At 40.4% G+C, this 24,534-nt stretch overlaps 1 protein-coding gene across 1 annotated transcript; it reads left to right on the top strand.

Annotated features, from left to right (window-relative positions):
• Positions 1-16,421: 16,421 nt before the first annotated feature.
• On the top strand, positions 16,422-22,802 carry LOC309505844 (E3 SUMO-protein ligase ZBED1-like; the record flags this gene model as incomplete). Its single annotated transcript, XM_082179308.1, has 3 exons — positions 16,422-17,471; positions 19,863-20,196; positions 22,732-22,802. 3 exons carry the CDS (start codon positions 16,422-16,424, stop codon positions 22,800-22,802), a joined length of 1,455 nt encoding a protein of 484 aa, XP_082035434.1.
• Between the last annotated feature and the right edge of the window lie 1,732 nt (positions 22,803-24,534).

Raw genomic sequence — 24,534 nt, 5'->3', positions numbered from 1 at the left:
ACCCTGACAGGCTGCTTTAGTGACGAATCATAAAGACCTTTCTCCACACCCATTACTCCAGCCTGCAGACACCCACACTTTAATTAAGGGGCGCGTTGAGGGAATCATCTCAAATGTGCCCATTTTGAGGTTGTTTTGAGGTCTGAGACTTTCAATGTGTTTTTGTTTTGTATTGTAGAGTAACCTCTTATTTTAGTACTTCAAGTTGAACAAAACAAAAATGAGAAATCTAACTGTTACAAAAAGATCTGAATTTTATATTGAGTTTCTAGTCGATTTGGTATATTTTCTCTGCTACTCATCAGTGCTTTATATTAAATAATCTTAATTAGGCAACATAGCAGATCAACTGAGGAGGTAATTTATTCAATTTTGGAGAAATTGATGAAAAGGTTAAGTAGATTGATATGGTTAATCTTGATTTACAGAAAACAAATTATACTGTGTCTGGTAGTCTGGAAAATACAGTTACCCCATAAATCCTATGTAGATTTTGTGGGAACAGCTTGGTTGGAAAGTTGGTTAGACCCATAGGATGTGAAAATTCATCTCAAGTCATCTTTATTTCTATAGCGCTTCATACAACTTAATATTACGACAAACTTAACAGGTAGAATGCAAAGGTTTGCAGTGTTATTGCTGCAAATATTATATATATATAATTAAATGAAAAGTCTAAAAAGCCAGGGGTGTCTAAAGTGTGTCCTGGAGGGCCACTGTCCTGCAGAGTTCAGCTCCAACCCCTACTAAACACAGCTAAATCAGCGAATCAAGGCATACTAGAGTCCTCCAGGCAGGAGTGTTGAGGCGAGCTGGAGCTGAACTCTGCAGGACATGAGTTGGGACACCCCTGCTCTGTGATAATATTCCTGTTTGCAAAGTTTCAGAAAAAGCAGCTGTACCTTGTCATCTCCTCTTTCTGACATTATAAGGCTGCACTTTCAGTCACACATGGTATCATGGTATGAACAAAGATTCCCACACAGCAAGTGTGGCAGTGGCAGCTGATTAAAGGCATTCATTATGACACTACACTTGGTGATATTGATATGGGTGCATTCTCTTACTTGTGTTTCTTCTTTCTTCAAGATTTGATGGGGACAGGTCTCAGGACAGGAGGCCTCTTTTATTTGGTTTGGCAGTCCAGTGTTGGGTTATGTGACCCATTAGCTGGATATGTTTGTGAGGGGGTGCACTATTACTATCAGTGAAAGTAACCCAGCTGCTAACTCAGCAGTGAGTGACCCAAAACCTAGTCAGCATAGTGAAAACAACCCAACAAAAAGGACTGAACCCAGAATATATATTAATATATAAAACCCAAACAATTTTAACATGTATCATATAAATAACCTTAAAGCTACAAACAAACCTTTCTGGCTTTGTTTTTGTGTAGTGATTGTTAACTTTCATGTCAAAGACACGTCATAGTCCCAGTAAACCCATCTGTCTTTGCAGTGCAGTGTGTAGTCATGTTTCTTTGTATATGTTAATGAACTGTGATGTCATTGTGACATCACAAGTCCTTGTAATCCATTTGTCCTCATAATCCTGGTTTTTGTCTTCTAGGACACATGTCCTTGTAAGTCAGCAAAAAATCAGGGTGCCATGTATCTTGTTTTATAAGTAGGGCCCTATGAAATCCGTTTTATTTTTTTTTCAAATTCCGGGGTTTTTTTGGATTTATTTTTAGCCCTTTCGGATTTTTCGGATTTGCTTGTTTTCTTTTCACTTCTAAGCAGTATTGACCTTTAAAAATGCAGTTACACAAACTCACAATTCAGCTTTTTTTATTTAAACTGTTAATAAAGCACATTCAAAATTCTGCAAAATTCAGCCAAATCTCTGGCCAAAAATAACAGTAACATGAAGGTAACAGTTACAAGGTAGGGTTGATGAATATTAAATTAAAGAATAATTGTAGCCATGCTGCAGGGAGACAGAAACACTGAAACAACGATATGTGCCTGACAGAACGCCAACACAATGACATATTACAGCCTAAAAGTATACTGTTAACCCATCATCATCAGTGACCCCTCCATGTAAGCAGAACAATGTATTTTCTATCTACAAAAAAAATCACATTATATTTGAATCAGCTGGCCTTTTCCATTACATTAGTGCTCCAACATGGCTCTCTGTAACTGGGCATCAAGGGAAAGAGGCCGGATTACACTGCGGAATAAGTACATATCGATTTCACATGTACTAACATTTAGCAAAGCACTTTTCTTCATGTATGTGCAGATCGATATCCAAAGAACACAGACAAAATATAATTTTTCATAACTTTAAAGTACTTTCTTGAAGATACAAGCAGGCATGTGTTGCTTTCTAAGGCATTTCCCATCTTTTGCCCACATCTCCATTGAAGTACATGATGGTAAGGCACTTGGTGTTGAGCTCAGTAAGAGACTCTCTCTTGTCAGTGAGCAGTGTCTTGTACTTGCTGAAACTCCTCTCACAGTCAACAGAACTGACTGGGAAGTATATGTAGGACATGGCAATGTTTGCAATGCCTGGAAATCTTTGGCTTGTACCTTTCCAGTAGTCAGCAAGGTCCAAGGAAGCTGAGATGCCTTCATTTCTGACACAGTGTTGATATGCGGTCCACTGCTCACTGAGCTCTGGAGATGCTGGGGTCCTCAATTCCCACAGTGTGCCATAGGCTTCAATATGCCTTTCCATAGCAGGAGCCTGTCTGGGATCAAACACTCTGATCATCTTGTATTTTTTTTTGGCAGGATGGACATCCCAGTGCTTTGAAAAATTTTCAAATGCAATGTGAAATTCATCGTGAAGGTGATCCAACATATCCATTTTCTTTGGCATTCTCATTTGGTTCAGCAGCTCATCAGTTTTGACCCCAAAGCCAAGGGTTTTGGCTGTTCCACTGACTAAAAAGGAACCGAGCTCTTCCATGATGTTGTATGCAGAGACTGCTACAGGAGTGTGGGTGCCCTCCAGCATTGTCAGAGCTGTAACCAGTTTCCCACACCCTTCAGAGATGAAGGTCAGCTTGAAGTGGAGGGCCTCTTGTTTTTCATCGGTTTCAACCAGCTCAATTATGTTTCTTACTGCCTGAGCAGAAGAGTTCTCAGCTAAGAAGAACTCATTGTAGAGGTGGACATGTTCAGCATGGTATTGAACTGCTTCAAACCAGCTATTCCACCTTGTGCTTATAGGCTTAGGGGGTACCTTGGGTTTCTTAGCCTCCTTCATTGTCAAGAAGTACAACCATCTTCTCTTCCTTGCAGGCTTTTTGAAGAAGGCAGACTTAACCCACATCACAAGAGCTGTAGCCTCACTGAAGAATTTGTAGTGTTGCCAGGTCTCTCCCACCAAATTGATGACATGACATAAGCAGGTTGTATGGACACTGTGAGGCATGACTCCCTTCAGTACTTCTCTGTAGGCTTTCAGACAGTATGATGCATTATCAGTCACCACTGCCAGAATGTCATTCAAGTTCAACTGACTGGTATGAAGTGACTGCAGAACTGCCTATGATAATGTCGAAAAATTGCAGCTTTCCATGAAGATGACATCAGTTAGAAAGTATTTTCCCTCAGTGCCTTTTGAATTGAAAAGGGAAGAAAGCTATCTATCTATCTATTTATTTATCTATCTATCTATCTATCTATCTATCTATCTATCTATCTATCTATCTATCTATCTATCTATCTATCTATCTATCTATCTATCTATCTATCTATCTATCTATCTATCTATCTTGCCTATCTTTGCTCCTAAAATGATGAATGTAGTAGGTTAGGCTAGTAGAATATTATATATAAATATTATATTACTATATTTAGAGATCCAAACACATGGTCAAAAAAAGAGAGGTAATCGAAGCCCTCGCCCCGCGACAGATATCCAAATACTTACATCGCCACCAACCCCTGCCATCCCCGGCCCACCCCTATAGGCACATATGGTAAAATGAAATTTTTGAAGTTTTGACAAAAAAGGTTTTATAAAAAAGATAAACCTCACATATTTCAGCCTTTAAATCATTTTTCACAAAAAAAAAGTTTTATAAAAAGATAAACCTTACATATTTCAGCCTTTAAATAATTTTTCACAAAAACATGTTTTATAAAAAGATAAACCTCACATATTTAAGCCTTTAAATCATTTTTATAAAAAGAATGAGTCAAAAAAGATCAATTACTGACATTTACAAATACAATGCACATTAGCTTATCTTTAATTATTAATAGTAAAATTCGGTCCGATTTTCCCGTGGCGTCTGTCGTTGCTATGCAACCATGCACTGCGCTCTCCACAACGACAAAGAAGTTTTAGTAGTTAATAGATTTCCACCACTGAGAACCGCTTGCTGTAGCTCTGCTACAAGATTTATTTACGGAGAAGAGAAAAACACCCTGTGGTGCACCCCCATCCTTTATGTTGACTGGGTTTTCAATGTTGTTATGGAAAGGGTGAAGTTGATATGTTGGTGGTTGGTTCTTATGGCAGGCGGACGGGGACAAAAGTCTTTAAACGAAACGCGTGATTTTCGGCCGCGTCAACACCCACAGCAGCCAATGAAATTGCTGTATTTGAGACTATATTTGCATATGTGACGCGATGGTACGTTGGTATATACGTATACAAACATCAGACATCATGTTTATTCATGAACGTTGTCGTAATGGTATACTGGTATGCACGTATGCAAACATCAGACATTATATTTGTTCATGAGGGATAATGCATTGGTACGTTGTGAGTGATGTCAGTCTTATGTCATGATTTGTCATGCCCTTTTAAGTTGTTCATTTAACGTTCTTTCTCATGGTAGAAACGTCAACAGCTTAAACAATGGCTCTTAGAATGGCTCTTTTATTTTAGCAAACTGCCAAAAAAAAACTTTTCAGACTGTGTGCAGCTGAACTAAGAAAAGCTTAAGATTGCACAGCGCTGATAAGCATGAATGGCAGAAGAAAAAGACTGCAATTAAAAAACAAAACAAGAGAAAATTATTTTAATGTAAGCAATAAAAAACTGCACACATCAGCTGTGGAATAAAATAATTGAAATGCACGTTTAACTAGATTAAGGCATACCCCTGTCTTAATGTAAACCCTGTCCACCACCCCCAAATGTTTCACAAAGTTATTTTTGCCACTGTAACTTATGGCTTCCTAAAGACAGGTTTATGGGTAAATAAATGAATAATAATAAAAAATATATATACCAGGGCTCAACATTAAGCCTTTTCATTTGTCCTTCGGTCGGTCATTCACTTGTCCGAGTAAAAACATTTGTTTGAACAGGAAAAAAATTTGATTTTTTTTTGTGTGTGTTGTAAATATAATTACAAATATAATATTACGAATCAGTATTCTCATCACTGTTCAGTCAGCTTTAACATATATAAATCGGTATATTTATGATATTTTAATCTTTATAAAGGGCATTTTCCCTAATCGTTTTAAATATAGGCCTATGCTTCATCTTTCATTAGAATAATAAGATGCTAAAGGGCTGTACCAATCAAATTAAACTGCATTAAATAATGTAATAAGATTATTTAAAATATTTTTTGAATATACAAATAAGAAATATTATTTGTACATAGAAATAATATTTATAAACCGCCAGTAGGAGGCGGCAGGCGACCGTCTTAATGAGTGAGTCATTTATTCAAACGATTCATTCAAACGGCTGATTCATTCAGGGATGAGGCAGTTGTAAATTAATAGGAATTCATTTAATCTTTGACTCAACTGATTCGTTCAAAACACTGAATCATTCGGTAATGAAACGCAGTTGAGTTTTCCTTTGAGATATGCTGTGGAACTATTTTCGCTGCTGAAATAGAACATATATTGTATCTAACATTCAACTGACTTAATATTAATTACTTGTTTATTGAACTGTAACTGTAGCCTATCATATGTTATAAATATAAAAACACATTTTGAATGTTTCATTTGTTTCCAAATTAGGCTCGCAGAAACTTGTTATCGTCAGAAGCCTATATATTATATTAGGCTATTGTATTCACTATCAGTCGCCACTAAATGAATGCAGAATAGTAATTTTTTGTTAGTGACGTTTTAATCAGGCTATTTGTCCGGTCGGGCAAGTAAAATTCTCTTTCACTTGCCCCTTCAAAAAAAATCCACTTGGCCCAGACACGCGTAAATGTCGAGCATATTATACATATTACATATTTTAAATATATATTACATATTTTAAATATAATGTACTAATTTCATTATAGCACCCATCAGCCTGCAGCATCCAAGATGATGTTTAGGCTACTGTAAAACACACAGAGACAGAACAGCACAAACAAACAAACTCATAGTCATAGCAGAACATTTCTCCATTCATATTTTGTTTCCATTTATGTTGATTTATAAAAAAGTGAACAGCACGAGTCAGATAGGATGAGCAATATATCGAGAGACATGGAAAGGTTGATTGAGACATGATTTTGACCACTTCATTAAGTTTTGTTTTGTAGAAAACCTTTCTTTAAAGTGAATTTCGTTTTGTATAAATTGTATCTTAATTTTAATAAATTTTTCATCAACCAATTGCCTGGATTTAATAAATAGGAAGCCAATATAACAGAAATATAATCATGGAGGCGCCCGCGCGGTCACTTGCATTTTACGTTAACTGGAGCGCATCTCATCCTAACTTAACGAAACTCAGTGTATGCCTCACACAGACATGAGAAATACATCAAATACACAAAGCTTGAAATGTCCTTAAACGAAATAATTCAAAACGAACAGAAAAAGGCTACTCTCTGATTATGTAATCCATTATGTGCATTTCTCTCTATAGGCGCGTTCACGAATATGGCGATCATCAACTTCATCTTTGCAGTCGACACTGTCAGAAAACACTCGTTTATTAATAAAAATCAATACACGCGTCATCGGATTTATGCACGTTGCTTGTTGCACGCACACATATTATGTCGAAATAACGAGATATTATGTTGAAATAACATGATTATTAATAATACATCTTTTAGAATATTTGCTTGAATGCTGAATGTTGCGCTTGTTCAATTTAATAAAATTAAAACTTTAATTGTGATCATTAAAATAATTGAATATTAAATATTTAGTGGCCAAGTTTCTCATTTATTAATAGTAGGCTATATATATATATATGATTGCGCAGCTCCCCCGTCAATGATCTCAGCACATGCGTTAAAAATTCTCTGTCTCAATTTCTGTCTCAATTTGTGTTTAAAACAGTTACAGTTTATAGACTTTAAAAACATTTATCACCACTTGTGATTCACAAAGTGAAAATTAATTTTAAGAAGTTTGTATATCCAGTTGGTTATTGGCTTTTACCGATAAAACAGACACTTTAGGCTACTCTTGTTCTGAGGACATAGTTTAACCTGCTGTCTTATTTTATTTTTATTTTTATTTGTTTACACAACAGCTCTGACAAAAATATGATAATAAAAGGTTTTGTGTTGAAAACCAAATTACAAAAACATTATTATGTTAAAGTGAATAAAGTTCTCTCTCTCTCTCTCTCTCTCTCTCTGTGTGTGTGTGTGTGTTCAGTTATAAATATAGCCTATGCTGTGTAAGTTATATACTTTTGAAAATGATAAACCAATAACTTAAACATTTAATAACCCATATAAATAAATGATATTGTATAATATGGAATATATAGCATTTACTTAATTTACAATGTAACATGAATTAATTTACTCTAGCAGTTAAGATATCAGTAAAAAAAAAAAAAAAAAAGGCCACAATAAACTAAAGGATTAAAATGTGGGTAAATCTAAAAGTAAGTCTGCTTTAAAGGTGAACTAAGTAACTTTTTTTACCTTAACTGAACAGCTTCGGAGTCATTGGAATGGTTATATTACTTATTTCGGGTTGAATGGTGGTCGTTTCGCACCCCCCTGGTGCCCGTGAGCGGAAAATACGCACTTGCAACTTTGAGCCGGCGGCCCGCCGGCCGCTGCGTCAGGAAGTCTCGCGTGATATCAGGTCTCGCAATGTAAACAATTGCTTTACGGCCAAAAGAAATCTGCTAAAATGCTGTCATTATTGCGCTCCCTCACGCTGTCCGAACCCGAATGAAGAAGACGTTTTAAAGAATGTCCCATCTGCTTTGATGTCGTTGATCTATAGCCTCTGGTGTCTGAGAATCACCAACGAGTTTTTACAACAGTGTTGTCAAATATCTATTCCGAAGCTGTGGGGGGAGCTCTAGAGAGAAAACTGCAAGCAAAAAGCGAGAAAACAGCGAAGAAATCCCGAAGCTACTGAGTGCTGCTTTAAAAACATATTACAAGTTCGAACACGGCTATAATGTGCGCATTGAGAAACATGTTCAAATTGGTCGTCTTAACATGGTAAAACTGTGCGTCTTTACACGTACTAAAGTAACGCGACCATAACTGACGCCTTAACACGACCAGAATGGGCGTGTCTACACGTACAAAAGAAACGCGTAAAAAATTGCCCCGTTAACGCGGACAAACAGTGCGTGTTGACGCGGTCAAAAATCACGCGTTTCGTTTAAAGACTTTTGGCCCCGTTCGCCTTCCATAGGTTCTTGTCACATGTTTTTTCATCTCGCTGCGCCTGGAAAAATTGAGCGCGCAAAAGACACGACATGTGAACGGCCCCTTGACGAGCTAGTTACCTCCAATCAGTTGGTTCCTTAGGGTGCGTCACTATACGGGGCCGTGACGTCATCCGCGCACCCTGCTACTTGATGGAGTGCAGTGTCAAATGTGTTGTTGCTCGTAAAAGATCGCTGAACTGCTTATCCACTGTCGGTGCAGAGTTGAATGTGGACATTTGAGACAGGTAAGGGAAGCATTTGTATGCGACGGTGTTTTGTAAATGAAGTTTCTATGGATTGCTTTGGCTGAGCGGGTAATCTGACTAATCTGTATGTTTAACGTAGTGTAAGATCTATCTGCGCTTTCTGCCAACGAGCTTTGTCGGAGACATCTGGCTCCATCCACCGCATAGTTTGGGGATAGTAATCCCGGGACATCATGTTTTGTTGTGAGTATACTGCTCGAGCGTGAAGCCAAGGGAGAAGGAATCGCAGTGTAACACCTTTTGTTTTGTTTTTAGGCACCCGATAAGGACAATAGCGGCGTTCTGCATGAGAATTATCTACCCTGTGCTTCATCGTAAAGTGCTGTTTGCTCTTTGTCTCATCGGCTGCTGTTCTGTCTCGAGTGAACTGTCTCGAGTGAACTGTCTCGAGTGGACCGTCTCGAGTGAACCGACTCGAGTGAACCGTCTCGAGTGTTCTGTCTCGAGTGAACTGTTCCAGTGCACTGTTTCCAGTGAATTCTGTTCTCAGTGATATGCTTTGAGTTTCTTTTGTTTGCCTTCTTTTGTTTATTTCTTTAATTAATTTATTTTTGAATTTGTATGTTTATTTTGATTCAATTATTGTATTAGCGAATTTAGGTATTGCTTTCATTGAACCATTATTATGGTCGAACTATATTGTTGAATTTATGTAATCATTTGTTTATAGTGGTTTTTTTTTTAGTTTCTGCTTTGTCTTTTGTTTTGTTTTTTGTCTTGATTTGTGACGACCGGGTCGGGACCAAGTAGTAGGTTCCTTCCGGGAATTCTATTAAGTTATTCATCATATTGTTATATCATTTTGTTTTTGCATATCACTGCTTGATAATGTCTTTTTTTTTTTTTGTTGGCAGGGCCTGGGCAACCGGGGGCAGACGAGTGACCTTGTCGTGGTCTTCTCTGACATGAGTCGTTGAGTGTGTGTTAGTGTGTGTGTGTGCACTGTGAATAGAGTAATTTTCATAAGGGTGATATCTTGAGACTGCCCCTGTGGGTAAGCCCAGGTTCCTCTGCTGCCAACGATAGAATTAAGCAAATAGATGAGAGTGATTGCTGGTCAACGCCTTTTATAACCATTATGTCTTTTAACAATTAATAAAATCTTTTTCATTACCTATGTCTCTGATTCCAACAGTGATTAGAACCTGTGTGTGCCAGTAGTTTAGAGGTTGTGTTAAATTCTTGGGGTGAAATTCCCCAGGTGGCGTAGTCGGAAATAATAATCTAAAATTGAGGGTGTGTACCATTTGTTGCTCGGCCCAACTCCACATATAATAGAGTTGCCCTCTCACTAGCGCTTCGCTACATTTAGAATACTATAAATGGTTAAACATTTTCTTGTTTAACATGAATTTGTTGTTTTAATACCTGAGTTATTTTTTATTTTTTTACAACTTTGAGCCAAATCTCAAAATCGTCCTATGGTGTGACGGTAGACAACATTATTTCATAAATATTAACATTTATAAATAAAGAAAATAATGTTTAAACATCTTAATGAACACTCCTGGCATAATTGTGCAAGTTTCTATTTCACTAAGTGGCCATCACTTTTCCTATACATACATTTCTAAAAGTGTAGGAATGTCATAAAGTTTGTCACAGAAAAAAATGTCCTTTGGTGTTATGCAATAACCTGATCTTAAGTTGGGCAATATCATGGACAACTAAATTTAGTTGAAAGACCCCATTCAAGGTCATGTGACTGAAGACCCCTATGAAGCCCATGAGCAGTGCACATGGCAAGTATTTCTCTCATAATTGTTCAAATATTTAACTATGTTTTCAGACCACTGAAGTTGTTAAGTTTTTTTGTCCTTTAGTGTGACATCCCTAAATTTATTTTTTTTATTCAAATTTGTATTTTTAACAGCAGGACTATGTAATATTATGCAAATGTATCATGTCAATTGCTAATAACAGTTCAGCTAGTATTAGCATGGTTATTAACTGCCACAAAAGCTCAAATATCCTTTGGTGTGACAGGAAATGTCACAGGAAATGTCCTTTGGTGTGACACTTTGGCCTGTCACACCATAGGACACACAGATGTCACACAATAGCACAAGACCTCCTTAAGAAGCTTTTAAAACGAATATATAAAGTTTCAACCCAAAAAAACAAATGTCCTCCTTTATTATTGTTACAGTGAACACTATATATTCTGACTCTTTTTATGCAATGACTATCTTTGTCCTTTAGTGTGACGTTTTGTCCTATGGTGTGACACATAAAACAACAGAAAAATATACTTATTTTAAAATATCTTTTAAAAAAAGAGTCAAGTTTGGCATTAGGAGAGTTACAATAATATCTCCTCTTAAATAGGTACAATTTCAAACAGTTTTGTAAGGTTGGCGAAAAAGTATTATTGACATTCGTAGGGAAAAGTTTATCAGGTTCATCTATCCATGGTGAAAATGATTCTAATTAGTACTTTCATGTAAAATAAATATCACTTTAAGAAAATAATGTTTTAATAATGTGAACAATTCTGTCTCAAGTATTTTTTTTATGTTATTTAATATAATTTCTTAGTTCTTTTTAAATGTCACACTATAACAACTCCAACTCTTTATAAAAGGTTGAATAATTATCTCAAAGGGAGTTGACTATTGTTTCCTTTTAATCTTATGATTTCAAAGATACTACACAGAACAGCATGATTGAAAAATCATCAAAGACCCCCAAACAACATTGTTTGAACATATAAAGGCAACTTAGACCATTGTAAAGCACATGCAAACATAACATAAATCTGTTGACTCTTTGTGTAAAACTCAAACAAAATAGTCCAAATAAAGAAAGTTCAAAAGTAGTAAGTCCATGCAAGCAAAATATAAATAGTCCCGTCTCAGTCCTTTTCTGCTTGAGGTATGTAGGCAATTTAAAGTCCTGATGAAAAAACTGCCCCCAAAAAGAGGAAAAAATATAAATCCACTGGTTCAAGGCCCCACAAAAACAGGTTATCCTCCAGCTGAAAAATAGGCCTCAGAGTATAGTCCACCATGTATATCCCAGACCAGGGCGTGCACATATGAAATGGCTCCAACGTCTAATACACTAAGTCTCTCTTCCCAGAGAACATTTTAGACAATTAACTTAGAGCTAGGTTAGCCAAAAGAACCATACCACCTCACCAAACACCCCTTTCAAAATGGCCACCCCCCTCTTTTCTTTATCCCTCAGCTCATCCTAATAAGAGTCCTTAGAGCCGAACAAAAGTCCCCTCAAAAATAAGCATAGGCAAATGTTCAAAATCAACATACATGCCAAAAAATAAATAAACAATAAACATATTGGCATGGCACATACATACAGATATCTCAAACGTTTTGTTTGGTTTTTTTTTACTTAAGTGAGCATATTGCAGGGCTTTACTGTGGCAGTGTCACAACACCATAGGACACATTTACAGTACTGTTGAGTGAAAACGTGAAAAAAATATGTGAAGTCACTGACAAAATGAGTGACCACTACTATTTTCTGAAACTGCAGTTTTCCTACTCCATAAATATATGTATTTTTTCTTAAAAAGTTATGTTTTCCAAAAAAAGTACTTTTTCTTGGCTATTTGTCAACTACCCATGTGCTGGTCAAAGACCCGCGGCAGGTGGGTCTGCCTGAGGCTGCTGGCGTTTTCTGGGAGTGCACCTCCCTGCTTGCAATGTTTAACAAGAAACGGACGTATCCTCTTCATTTTCTCAAGTGGTATGTCAGCTTCAGCACACATTGCAACAAAATCTTCCACAAACTCACGCCTTGCTTCTGTTGATTTTGTCGTTGCCTCAATGGTAACCTGGAGGGATTTGCCCGCTGTGGATTTAGCTTTGTTCTTGAGATGAACTTTTGATATCAAATGGTCGTTACATGTGTCTTTGCGGGTCCAGTCAACAGTATGTTGACAACACTTACAAAAAAGTTGTTGTCCAGACTCATAGTAGTCGTTGGGGTTTGGGATTGGGATTGAGGAGATCCTTGAAGTATTCCTTCCACCGTCCGATGACATCCCCAGTCGAGGTCAACAACTGCCCACCTCCACTGAAAACAGTGTTGGTAGGGCACTGCTTCAGTCTACTGAGGCGCCGGACGGTTTGCCAGAATTTCTTCGAGGCCAACAGGTAGTCCTTCTTCATGGCCTCACCGAACTCCTCCCAAGCCCGATTTTTTGCCTCCACAACCACCCGGGCTGCAGTCCGCTTGGCCTGCAGGTACCTGTCAGCTGCCTCAGGAGTCCCACAAGCCAGCCAGGCCCGATAGGACTCCTTCTTCAGCTTGACGGCATCCCTTACTTCCGGTGTCCACCACTGGGTTCGGGGATTGCAGCCTCGACAGGCACCGGAGACCTTACGTCCACAGCTCTGAGTGGCCGCGTCAACAATGGAGTTGGAGAACATGGTCCACTCGGACTCAATATCTCCAGACCCCCCTCGGGATCCGGTCGAAGCTTTGCCGGAGGTGGAAGTTGAAGATCTCTTTGACAGGGGAATCGGCCAAATGTTCCCAACAGACCCTCACAGTACGTTTGGGTCTGCCAAGTCTGTCCAGCTTCCTCCCCCGCCATCAGATCCAACTCACCACCAGGTGGTGATCAGTTGACAGCTCCGCCCCTCTCTTCACCCGGGTGTCCAAGACATACGGCCGGAGGTCAGATGAGACAACCACAAAGTCGATCATTGACCTCCGGTCTAGGGTGTCCTGGTGCCATGTGCACTGATGGACACCCTTATGCTTGAACATGGTGTTTGTTATGGACAAACTGTAACTAGCACAGAAGTCCAATATCAGAACACCACTCGGGTTAAGATCAGGGGGGGCGTTCCTCCTAATTACGCCCCTCCAGGTGTCACTGTCGCTGCCCCTCGTGGGCGTTGAAGTCCCCCAGTAGAACAACGGAGTCCCCAGTCTGAGCACTTTCCAGCACCCCTCCCAGAGACCCCAAGAAGGCCGGGTACTCTACAATGCCGTTTGGCCCATAGGCGCACACAACAGTGAGAGACCTATCCCTGACCCGAAGGCGCAGGAAAACGACCCTCTCGTTCACCGGGGTGAACTCCAACACATGGCGGCTGAGCTGGGGGGCTATAAGGAAACCCACACCAGCTCGCCACCTCTCACCATGGGCAACTCCAGAGTGGTAAAGAGTCCATCCTCTCTCAAGGAGTGTGGTTCCAGAGCCCAAGACGTACGTGGAGGTGATTCTGACTATCTCTAGTTGGAACCTCTGAACCTCACGCACAATCTCAGGCTCCTTCCCCGCCAGAGAGGTGACGTTCCACGTCCCTAGAGCTAGTTTCGTGTCCAGGGATCGAGTTGTTGAGGCTCCCACCTTCGACTGCCGCCCGATCCACTACACACCAGCCCCTTATGGTCCCTCCTGTAGGTGGTGAGCCTGCGGGAGGGCGGCCCCACGTCGCTCCTTCGGGCTGAGCCCGAAGTTGTCGAGTTGTCGAGTTGGACCATGTTCCATGTTCCATGTGGACCATGTTCTACCAGGCGCTTGCATACGAGCCCCAACCCCGGGCCTGGCTCCAGAGTGGGGCCCCGGCTGTGCCATGCCGGGCGACGTCACGGTCCTCGCATTTGTTGACGTCATAAAGGGTTTCTGAACCGCTCTTAGTCTGACCCATCACCTAGGACCTGTTTGCCTTGGGAGACCCTACCAGGGGCATATAGCCCCAGACAACATAGCTCCTAGGGTCATTCAGGTACTCAAACCCCTCCACCACGGTAAGGTGGCAGTTCAAGGAGGGGTTACTGTTATCGTACCACTTATTAATAATTTATGAATGTATAGTAATGTTTTGTAAATGATTAGTTTTAACTAATAACTTATAAGTAACTTATAATTGAACGTTACGTTATTATAAAGTGTTACCAATTCAAGGGATCTAGCTAGTGGTTAGCTGTTGACAGGTTGCTAGCTGTAGACTACTGAATTGCGATGGTTGTGTTAGCTATCTAATTCAGGAATCACCTGAATGTGTGTTCTCAAATTCGTGTTTGATGTCTTCGAAGTTGAGAGCAGCTTCTTTTTTGGATTGCACAATAAGCACCTAAAGACATACTTTTACTCTGCTGTCTCAATCATTATCATGTACTTCTCGAGGTACGGCCACGGCGACTCCCCCCTAGGGATCAATTGTTCTCTGTCCTCATCTTCTGCCATCTTTCCATCAAGTAAATTTATTGCGTGTCAGCCCAAGTAGAGTATGTGATGTCACTTTCCGGAGCAGAAGGTGGCGGTAATGCACCAAAAAGCTGGTTGCCAACCGCCGTAAAACACAAAGAAGAAGTCGTCACCGGCAGGTCCGCGTAGGGCGGTGTCACTACTACATTAATGATCCAGGATCAGTGATCCTTAGCAGTTGTATTAGCATCCGATTTGAGCTTGTGCTTCAGAAAATGTAGCTTCAACTTGTGTGGACGCTGCCACACTACTTGATCAACAAAAGAGCTTTGCTACTGAAAAGCTATTTGATTCAGAAAACAGCGACCACCACGCTATAGAGAAATGTAGTTAAGCCAGTAACGTCACTACTTGTAGCGATGCTACTGCTCAACACTGAGAACAACACAGGTTAATATCTCTCTCTGTGGAGAAAGTGAGGCACGCGGGGTCTGAGCCGGTGTGAGCACACTAACTTCGAAATGCTCAGCCCTCTGACTTCGCCATTTTTTCCTCAGAGGCTCAAGAGGAAAAGGAAACAGGAGAGCACGAGGGGCGGAGTCTTTTCAGCTTGGGAGCAGCTTGTCTCAGTAAGAGCGGCCATTCTGGCGGGCTTTGCGCTCAGCTCGGCGGGCTGTGCACCGATTGGTTCGCGCAGTTACGCCACTCTGCCATAGGTTTGTGCAGTTACCATTGACCAACCAATATCATGTGAGTAGATCACTGCACTGGTATGGCTATGCAGTAGCACTGCGTTATAGGGGTGTAAGAAAAAATCGATACACTTGAGTATCGCGATATTTTATTTTGCAATACTGTATCGATTTTCAAAAATGCAATATCGATTTTTTTTGTTTTGTTTTTTTTTGTTTTTGTTTACGTGCAAAAATATTCATGGTAAGACGGTTCACGTTTATGTTTAAATCCCTTCCGCTAGATGGCTATGCTGAGACGCACCACTAGTGTCCTCACAGTGTTTAACTTTTTGCTAGAAGCTAATAACAACGTAGTAGTTATGGCTGAACCACATGTAAGACCGGCTCCCGCAGCATTCCGTGCTGAAGTGTGGAAACATTTTGGCTTCCAGTGTAAAGAGGGCATCACCGATATCGACAGGAGCCATGCAGTTTGTAAACTGTGTCAGGGAAAAGTCAAGTACTCTGGTAATACCACGAATTTGAGGGCACATTTAGCAAGACACCATTCAGACACTCAGTTAAACGAACAGCAAGCTAAACGAGTCGACTCGTCACAACTCACCCTTGCTCAAGTTCAAACGCACAAATTACCAACGACTTCAACTCGTGCAACCAAAATAACCCAGTCGGTAGTTTATTTCATTTGTAAAGACATGCGCCCGCTCAGTGTGGTTGAAAACGAAGGTTTCCGTGGTGCAAACAATGGAGCCTCGTTACACTATACCGTCCCGGCAACACATCACTGATATCGCTGTGCCCAATCTTTACAAGGAGGTTAAAACAAACGTGTTGGAATGTCTAGCTTTAGCTGAGAAGGTTGCCTTGACGTGTGACGTTTGGACGTCTAGGGCTACCGAGTCATATGTGACGCTTACGGTCCATCACATAACTGACGAATGGAAGCTGGAATCCTGTGTACTGCAGACGAGAGCGATGTACGATAGCCACACCGGAGAGAACATCGCTGCCCTACTGAAAGAGGCTGTTGCTGAGTGGCGTCTGGACATAAAAGATCCTGTCTTAGTTACAGATAATGCAGCAAATATGCATGTGGCGGCTGAACTTGCCGGAATGAGCCACATACGGTGCTTTGCACACAGTCTTAACCTCGCCTCACAGAAAGCGCTGAAAGTGCCATCAGTGGATCGACTACTCGGCAGGGTCAGACGCGTCACCGCATTTTTCAGACGCAGCACCATAGCTAGCCAGCAGCTTAAACAAAATCAGCTCCTGCTCAAGCTACCAAAGCACAGACTAATTACAGACGTTGTTACAAGGTGGAACAGCTCGTATGATATGGTGGACAGGTTTTTAGAGCAGCAGCCAGCCATCTGTGCAGCTCTCCTTTCAACAGAGGTCCGCAAGAGTGAGAAGGATATATTCACACTGACTGATGCTGACATCACATGTGCTGAAGCAGTACTCAAGGCACTCAAGCCCATGAAGGATGCTACCTTAGTGATGTCAGAGGAGAGCATGCCTACTGTTTCCATCATTGCACCACTTTATGCAAAGCTTGTCACGGGCACAGAAGAACACCTGGATGACACACAAACCGTGAAGAGTATCAAGGCTGCTATAGCAAAAGATCTAGGAAAGAGATATGCTGGTGATGAACAGGATATACTGCGAATGGCATCAGCTCTTGATCCTCGGTTTAAGGATCTACCATTTCTCTCTGAAGCAGAGGCCAATGACATCTACTTCAAAATAACTGATGCTGTGGTGGATGACCTCACCAAGCAACAGAATGTAAGTAACAAATAAATACATCAAATACACACACAAATGAAATATTATGTTTAAATATTATTAAATATTATTAGGAAATAATATATTATCACATTAGGCCTACAGTGTAAATAAATAGTAATATAATCTCCATTTAATTGGACTTGAATCTATATACAAAAATAGTATGATTAATATGTATCCTCCTATTGTATGTTTTGATAATAGTTTTATTTTATTTTTCTTGTCACTTTATTTCATTTTAATTTATTAAGTTTCATCTCTATATTTTATGATTGTGGGAGGATCTTGGGCTTTGTTGTACATAGTTATACATTTAAAAATGTTTAAATAAAGAATCACAAAAAAAAAAAAATAGGATGAATTTGGGCTAAGATAAGATTTAGTTGGTGTACATAATCAGAATCAGAATCAGAATCAGAAAGAGCTTTATTGCCAAGTGTGCTTGCACCCACAAGGAATTTTTCTTGGTACTGAAGCTTCCAGTGCACATATACAAATACAAATACAACAAGAAACATAGTAATACAAATTCTAAGAATAAAATATATAAAAAAAAAAAAAAAAAAAAATAGTATAAAAAGTAAAAAAAAAAGGGGTCACAGTTGGGTTTAGTCTGAATAAACATTTACAGATTATGAACATATTTACAGTATTTTGAGAAGTATGAATAATATAAATATAAATATCACCTGAGTTAAAGAATATTACACTAGACAGTGGGAGTCTAGTGCATGTTACAGATTATGAACATATTTACAGTATTTTGAGTAGTATGAATAATATAAATATAAATATCACCTGAGTTAAGAGAATATTGCACTAGACAGTGGGAGTATTGCACTTGCAGGCATATGCCTTGGGGGGCATGTTAAGTGTTCAGAAGGGAAATGGCCTGTGGAAAGAAACTGTTCCTGTGCCTGGATGTTCTTGTGGCCAGTGATCTGTGTCGCCGTCCTGACGGTAACAGTTCAAACAGGGGGTGTCCAGGGTGAGTGGAGTCTGTGATGATTTTACCTGCTCTCTTCCTCACTCTGGAAGAGTACAGGTCCTGGAGGGTTGGCAAGGGGGCACCAATAATCCTCTCTGCAGTCCGGACTGTCCGTTGTAGTCTCCTGATGTCCGATTTGGTAGCTGAACCAAACCAGACAGTGATGGAAGTGCTTAAAACAGACTCAATGACGGCTGAGTAGAACTGGATCAGCAGCTCCTGTGGCAGATTGAACTTCTTCAGCTGGCGAAGGAAGTACAGTCTCTGCTGGGCCTTTTTCACAATGGAGTCAATGTGATTTGCCCACTTCAGGTCCTGAGAGATGGTAGAGCCCAGGAACCTGAATGACTCCACTGCTTCCACAGTGCTGTTCATGATGGTGAGAGGGGGGAGTGCTGGGGATTTTCTCCTGAAATCCACAATCATCTCCACTGTTTTGAGCGTGTTCAGCTCAAGGTTGTTATAGCTGCACCAGACAGCCAGCTGTTCAACCCCCAGTCTGTAAGCAGACTCGTCACCATTTTGGATGAGACCGATGACGGTGGTGTCGTCTGCAAATTTCAGGAGCTTGACAGAGGGGTCTTTAGAAGTGCAGTCATTAGTGTACAGGGAGAAGAGCAGTGGGGAGAGAACGCACCCTTGGGGGGCGCCAGTGCTGATGGTGAGGGTCCTGGATGTGAGCTTCCCCAGTCTCACTCGCTGCTGCCGGTCGGTCAGGAAGCTGGAGATCCACTGACAGATTGAGGATGGCATGGAGAGCTGAGTCAGTTTGGCTGTGAGAAGATCAGGGATGATGGTATTGAAGGCCGAACTGAAGTCCACAAATAAGATCCGTGCATAAGTCCCAGGTCTGTCAAGATGTTGCAGGATATAGTGCAGTCCCATGTTGACTGCATCATCCACAGACCTGTTTGCTCTGTAAGCAAACTGAAAGGGATCCAGCAGGGGTCCAGTGATGTCCTTCAGAAAGGCCAACACCAGTCTTTCAAACGACTTCATGACCACAGACGTGAGAGCGACAGGTCTGTAGTCATTAAGTCCAGTGATTTTAGGTTTTTTGGGAACCGGAATGATAGTGGAGCGTTTGAAGCAGCAGGGAACTTCACACTGCTCCAATGATCTGTTGAAGATCTGCGTGAAGACTGGGGCCAGTTGGTCAGCGCAGGCTTTTAGACAAGCAGATGAGATGCCGTCTGGGCCTGAAGCTTTCCTAGTCTTCTGTTTTTTGAAGACTCGGCTCACGTCCTCCACACAGACCTTAAGCTCAGGTTGGATGGCAGAAGGGGGGAGGAGAGGGGTTGCAGGAGGTGATGGTGGATGTGTGAAGTGCACATCAGAGCGGGTGTGAGGTGTTTAAATTTACTGTAAAACTAATACTAGTTTGATTTAATGTTTTTCAGCAGCAAGGAGAGGTAGAAAGTCCAATGGAGGAAACGGGCCGGTCAGAGGAGGTTGATCAGCCAAACTACGAGGATGGCCCTGTATCCACCCAGTCCCCCAGCAAGAGACCAAGGAGCTCATGTGCTTTGGCAGACTTGCTTGGACCTACTTTTGCCTCTACCAAAAACAATGCAACACCAAAATCTACACATTACACTGCAACAGCTGAGGTTAAACGTTTTAGGGAAGAACCCCCTTTGCCACTTCCAGAGAATCCTCTCAGTTGGTGGAAGTTCCATGAGCACGAGTACCCTCACCTATCCAAAGTTGCAAAGCGCTTTCTTTGCATTCCCGGTACAAGTGTCTCTTCGGAGAGAGTTTTCTCCTCTGCGGGAGATATTGTTAATGCACAGAGAAGTGTCTTAAAGCCTGAGCATGTTGATCAGCTGGTTTTCCTCCACAAAAACCTTAAGATTAAATAAGCTTCCCTTTTCATTGATTTAATTAGTGTTACATTCCTAAATGTTTCCTTTAGGAATTGTGTTTTTGTAACACTAAGTGTTATGTGTTGGATGTACCCATATTAGTGCAAGGCTGCAAGCATTTTTCTAATGACAGATTGCACCTAATGCGTTATGCATTAGCCTAGATGTCACAGTCAGGGGCTATGTATTTTCTTTAATTGACAATTTACATTTGTTCCTTAATGTTTCCTTTAGGAATCGTGTTCGTGTTTTTGCAACACAAAACGTGTTGGTCTGTTGGATGTACCCTGTGTTCTAGGAATAGTGCAAACATTTTTTTTATTGACACAGACAGATGTCTTTTATTTTTTCAGATTGCACATAATGTGTATGTGTTATGTATTGTGACAGGGGCTATGTATTTTCTTTTATTATGGCCTACTTGAGCATATAAAAATTTGCTCACTAAGAACCTGTGAACCACAAATCCCAAACTGTTTGATTTTCTGTGTACTGAATTGTTTACCAAAAGTAAACTTCTTTGAGTTTTATGCACATCATGTCTTTTTTAAATATTACTTTTTCTAAAATTATAGTCCTACTTTAAAAAAATCCCAATATATCGCCTTATGCACAGTATCGAAATATATTGCAATATATCGAATCGTGACCCATGTATCGTGATACGTATCGTATCGCCAGATTCTTGCCAATACACAGCCCTACTGCGTTATTATACAAAAGGCTTCAGAATTCAGAGAAAACTGAGTTTTCCCCATAGCGTATAGCTACACAATACGACTGACCGTTCGAAAGGGAACTGCACATTACTAAAAGCACGTCAACCAATCCCCATGCAAAGCCAGACAGTCTGCTTGCAACAAAACAGCTTCCTGAGAGATGAGCAGTCGTCAAATCCAATACTGAAGCAAGCCGAAGGAAACACATAAAGTGATAAAAAGACAGGCTAGGATGCAACAAACAAATAGTAAATGCCACACGAACAGTTAGTGATGGCAATTTCAAAACACTGCTTCATGAAGCTTCAAAACCTTTACGAATCTTTTGTTCCAGATCAATAGTTCAGAGCGTGTATCAAACTGCCAGAATCACATGATTTCAGTAAATGAGGCTTCATTACGTAATAACTGTTTTGAAACGTTTTGAAACACTTCGAAATTTCAATCGTTCACCGCTGGGGGCAATGATCTGTCAACCCATGAATCATGAGAAGTCAATGAGAACCATGAACAAGTGTCTGTTGGTTTTACTTGATCTCTGATGAGTTTTATACATTTGTAAACATTTTAATTAGACATTAGTTTCATTAAAATTAATAATGCTAGTTATGTCTCTTATTGGCCTGTTTAGCTAAGCCATTCATAGAACAAACAAAACAAACCCTGATGATTGATGATAACTATGTTATTCGTCTGTGCTTTTCCTAGGAACTCATCTCATCAATGTAGTATCACTTTATATCTTTATACTTTATATCACTAAAATGAAATAGGAAGCTGCTCACAGACACTCACATCCACATATGTAAACATAACACTGACGTCTTCACTTCCAGAAACTCAGAAACTCAGTGGCCAATGAGAACACACCACTGTTAGCCCCGCCCCCACGATAGAAATGTGCCAGAATGGCGAACGAAAACTCAGGGAGCGTAAACGATAACTCTGGAAGTGCATTTGTAAATACAGATCAGCGAAAGAAAAAGGATAAAACAGTTAGCAAAACATGCAGTATATTAAAAACACAGTCAAACATTTCGCCTGCTATTTATTTTTTTCCGGTTTCAAAGACATTTTATTCAGTGTCTATTTATATTTTCATTAGTTTCTTGAAAAGTTATGTTCAATATTAAAGGCACAAAAATAATCCCATACGAAACCTCGATCTGCCCACCACTATGAACAAACAGTAATTAAAAAGTTAGCAAACTGCTACATGCTAACAGTACATACATCAAGGGGGTAATCTTTCAGCCGAAACTGAAGCTTCCCTGGGCGCCGCCATTGATTTGCAGACCATCACCTGCTGTTAGCATTCCATTGACTTTACATCTAAGGCGTTTAAAGACTCCATTTGTCCATTATTTATTTCTAAAGAAACACGAAAATGTATAAAAGGCTCCATTACCTTGTATCTTATGTTATAGCCCCGTAGAAGCAGTTTTTGTAAAAATAGCCTAACAAATGCGTCATAATCACGCGACTCTCTATCGCACAGTAGAGAAATTACCGTATGGACACGAAGTGAAGCTCGCGGGCAATCGGGGGGACGTGGAGGCAAAATGACAAAATAATCCATCAGGAGCCATCAGGAAGTGAGTGCTTCTAATTGACTTCACTTTTCTCCGTTGAAATCAATGGGGTCACTGTGTCCATTTCTTTTACTGTCTATGACATACATGCAGCTACTGTCAACAAACAGAAAGGGAAGGAGCTGGACGGGATGCATCACAGGCTACAGCCAACCAGCTCTTAAATAGGAGGCACTCTTCACTGATAGGTGTCAATCACCACCATTTACTTCATTTATTCATTTATTCATTTAGCTGACGCTTTTATACAAAGCTTTATACTTCATTCATTCTGTCACATACAGATTGAAAATGAATTATATAATTATTTATGATAATAATAAGTTTAGGCTACAGACTAATAACAAACACATAAATGCATTACATTCAAAGTTTATGTATGGGTATGTTCATGAATTAAATTAAGACAAGGCACATTTTCCACAGACGCACATCGGTAAACTAGGAAATGCATTTGCGCTCCCGGGGGCGGTTCAGCGTGAAGAGGAGGCGTGTTCCGGCGCAAACGTTCCCTGGTGCCATTTTGCAGGTTTAGAAATCAATTCCGCCACTGACCAGGAAAAACCTAGTCTAAAATCAGTGGCGCGTTGCGCATGTTATTCCCTATTTAAAGGGCGCATGTTTGGCCATAATCAATGTAGCGTGTGCACAACACGCAAACACTTTGCTTCTCTACTCTACATAGACGCAGCAGTTCTCATTTTTAGAAAACCATACATTATTACTAGGGATGCACCGATTGGGAAATTCTGGGCCGATACCGATACCGATGTTTAACATAACAACTTGGCCGATGGCCGATGCCGATGCCGATGTTTTTTCTTTTTGTTATTTATTCCTTCTTTTGTGCCACGGAAACATACAAGTCTTTCGGCTCTTGATCACACTATCCTAGAATGAGCACAAATTCAATCAGACCAATTTATGAAACAAAAAAAACCCTTTAATGTCACTTTCTGGTTGACAGTTATAACCTTATTTATAAGTTCTTTTTCAGTTGTTATGAAGAGCAATATGAGAGAGAAATTTGGTAATCATTGTCTGACCCAACAAAAAAAACATTATAATATTCATTTTATTTTTCGTGTTCGCATTTATGAGGGAAAAAACACGGGTGAATGTTCATACCAAAATATTAAATTTTAAGCGCGCACGCGCTCTTCTGCAAGAGAGAGAGAGAGAGAGAGAGAGAGAGAGAGCCCCGACCGCGCGCGCGCTCTCACTCACTATTCAGAGCGGTCAAGCTTCCCCGTACTTTTTGACAAGAGTCCATGACAGGGAGGCCAGAGTTTCTTTGCAGCTCAAGTCGGCGGCGGTGTGTACAGTTAACGCTCTATCTGTTGACGGCGCTGAGGGAAAAGCTCCCCCCACTGGAAGAAGCAGTCGCCGCCCATTTGTGTCCTCCTGCGCACCCATCAAAGCCGTGCAGAACGTCTTCAGCACTCGCGGATCGTGCATACTCCGCCGCTTCTTCTGCTACACACCATGGTCGTTCTTTTCTCGAGAAAAGGAGTTTTCTCATAGAAAATAAATAAATAAATGCGTCATTGTACCCAGCACTTCTGAAAATGCACTTCCGAATGCGTCTCTGTCCCCAGCATATCAAACCAAACTGACGCCCATGTGACATCGGCGAATGTCATTTTTATTTCCCGATGGCCGATGGCAGTTAACGAGGCAAATATCGGCCGTTACCGATGTTCAGCCGATGCATCGGTGCATCCCTAATTATTACAAGGAAAAATATTAACACACGAGGGAAATCATTGTTGTTTCCATGAAGATGTGAAAAAATAGGCATAAATCTAGCTTACACATTTATCCACATTATTATACGCCTGTTTAACCGAAGCTAATTTGGGTGTGTTTCTCCATCCCCAATGTCACTTCTCTGTG

The sequence above is a fragment of the Leuciscus leuciscus genome (assembly GCF_965113295.1).
Source record: "Leuciscus leuciscus genome assembly, chromosome: 9".
Classification (NCBI taxonomy): Eukaryota; Metazoa; Chordata; class Actinopteri; order Cypriniformes; family Leuciscidae; genus Leuciscus; species Leuciscus leuciscus.
The sequence above is the reverse complement of the archived record's forward strand: the minus strand, read 5'-3'. Positions and strand labels throughout refer to the sequence as shown.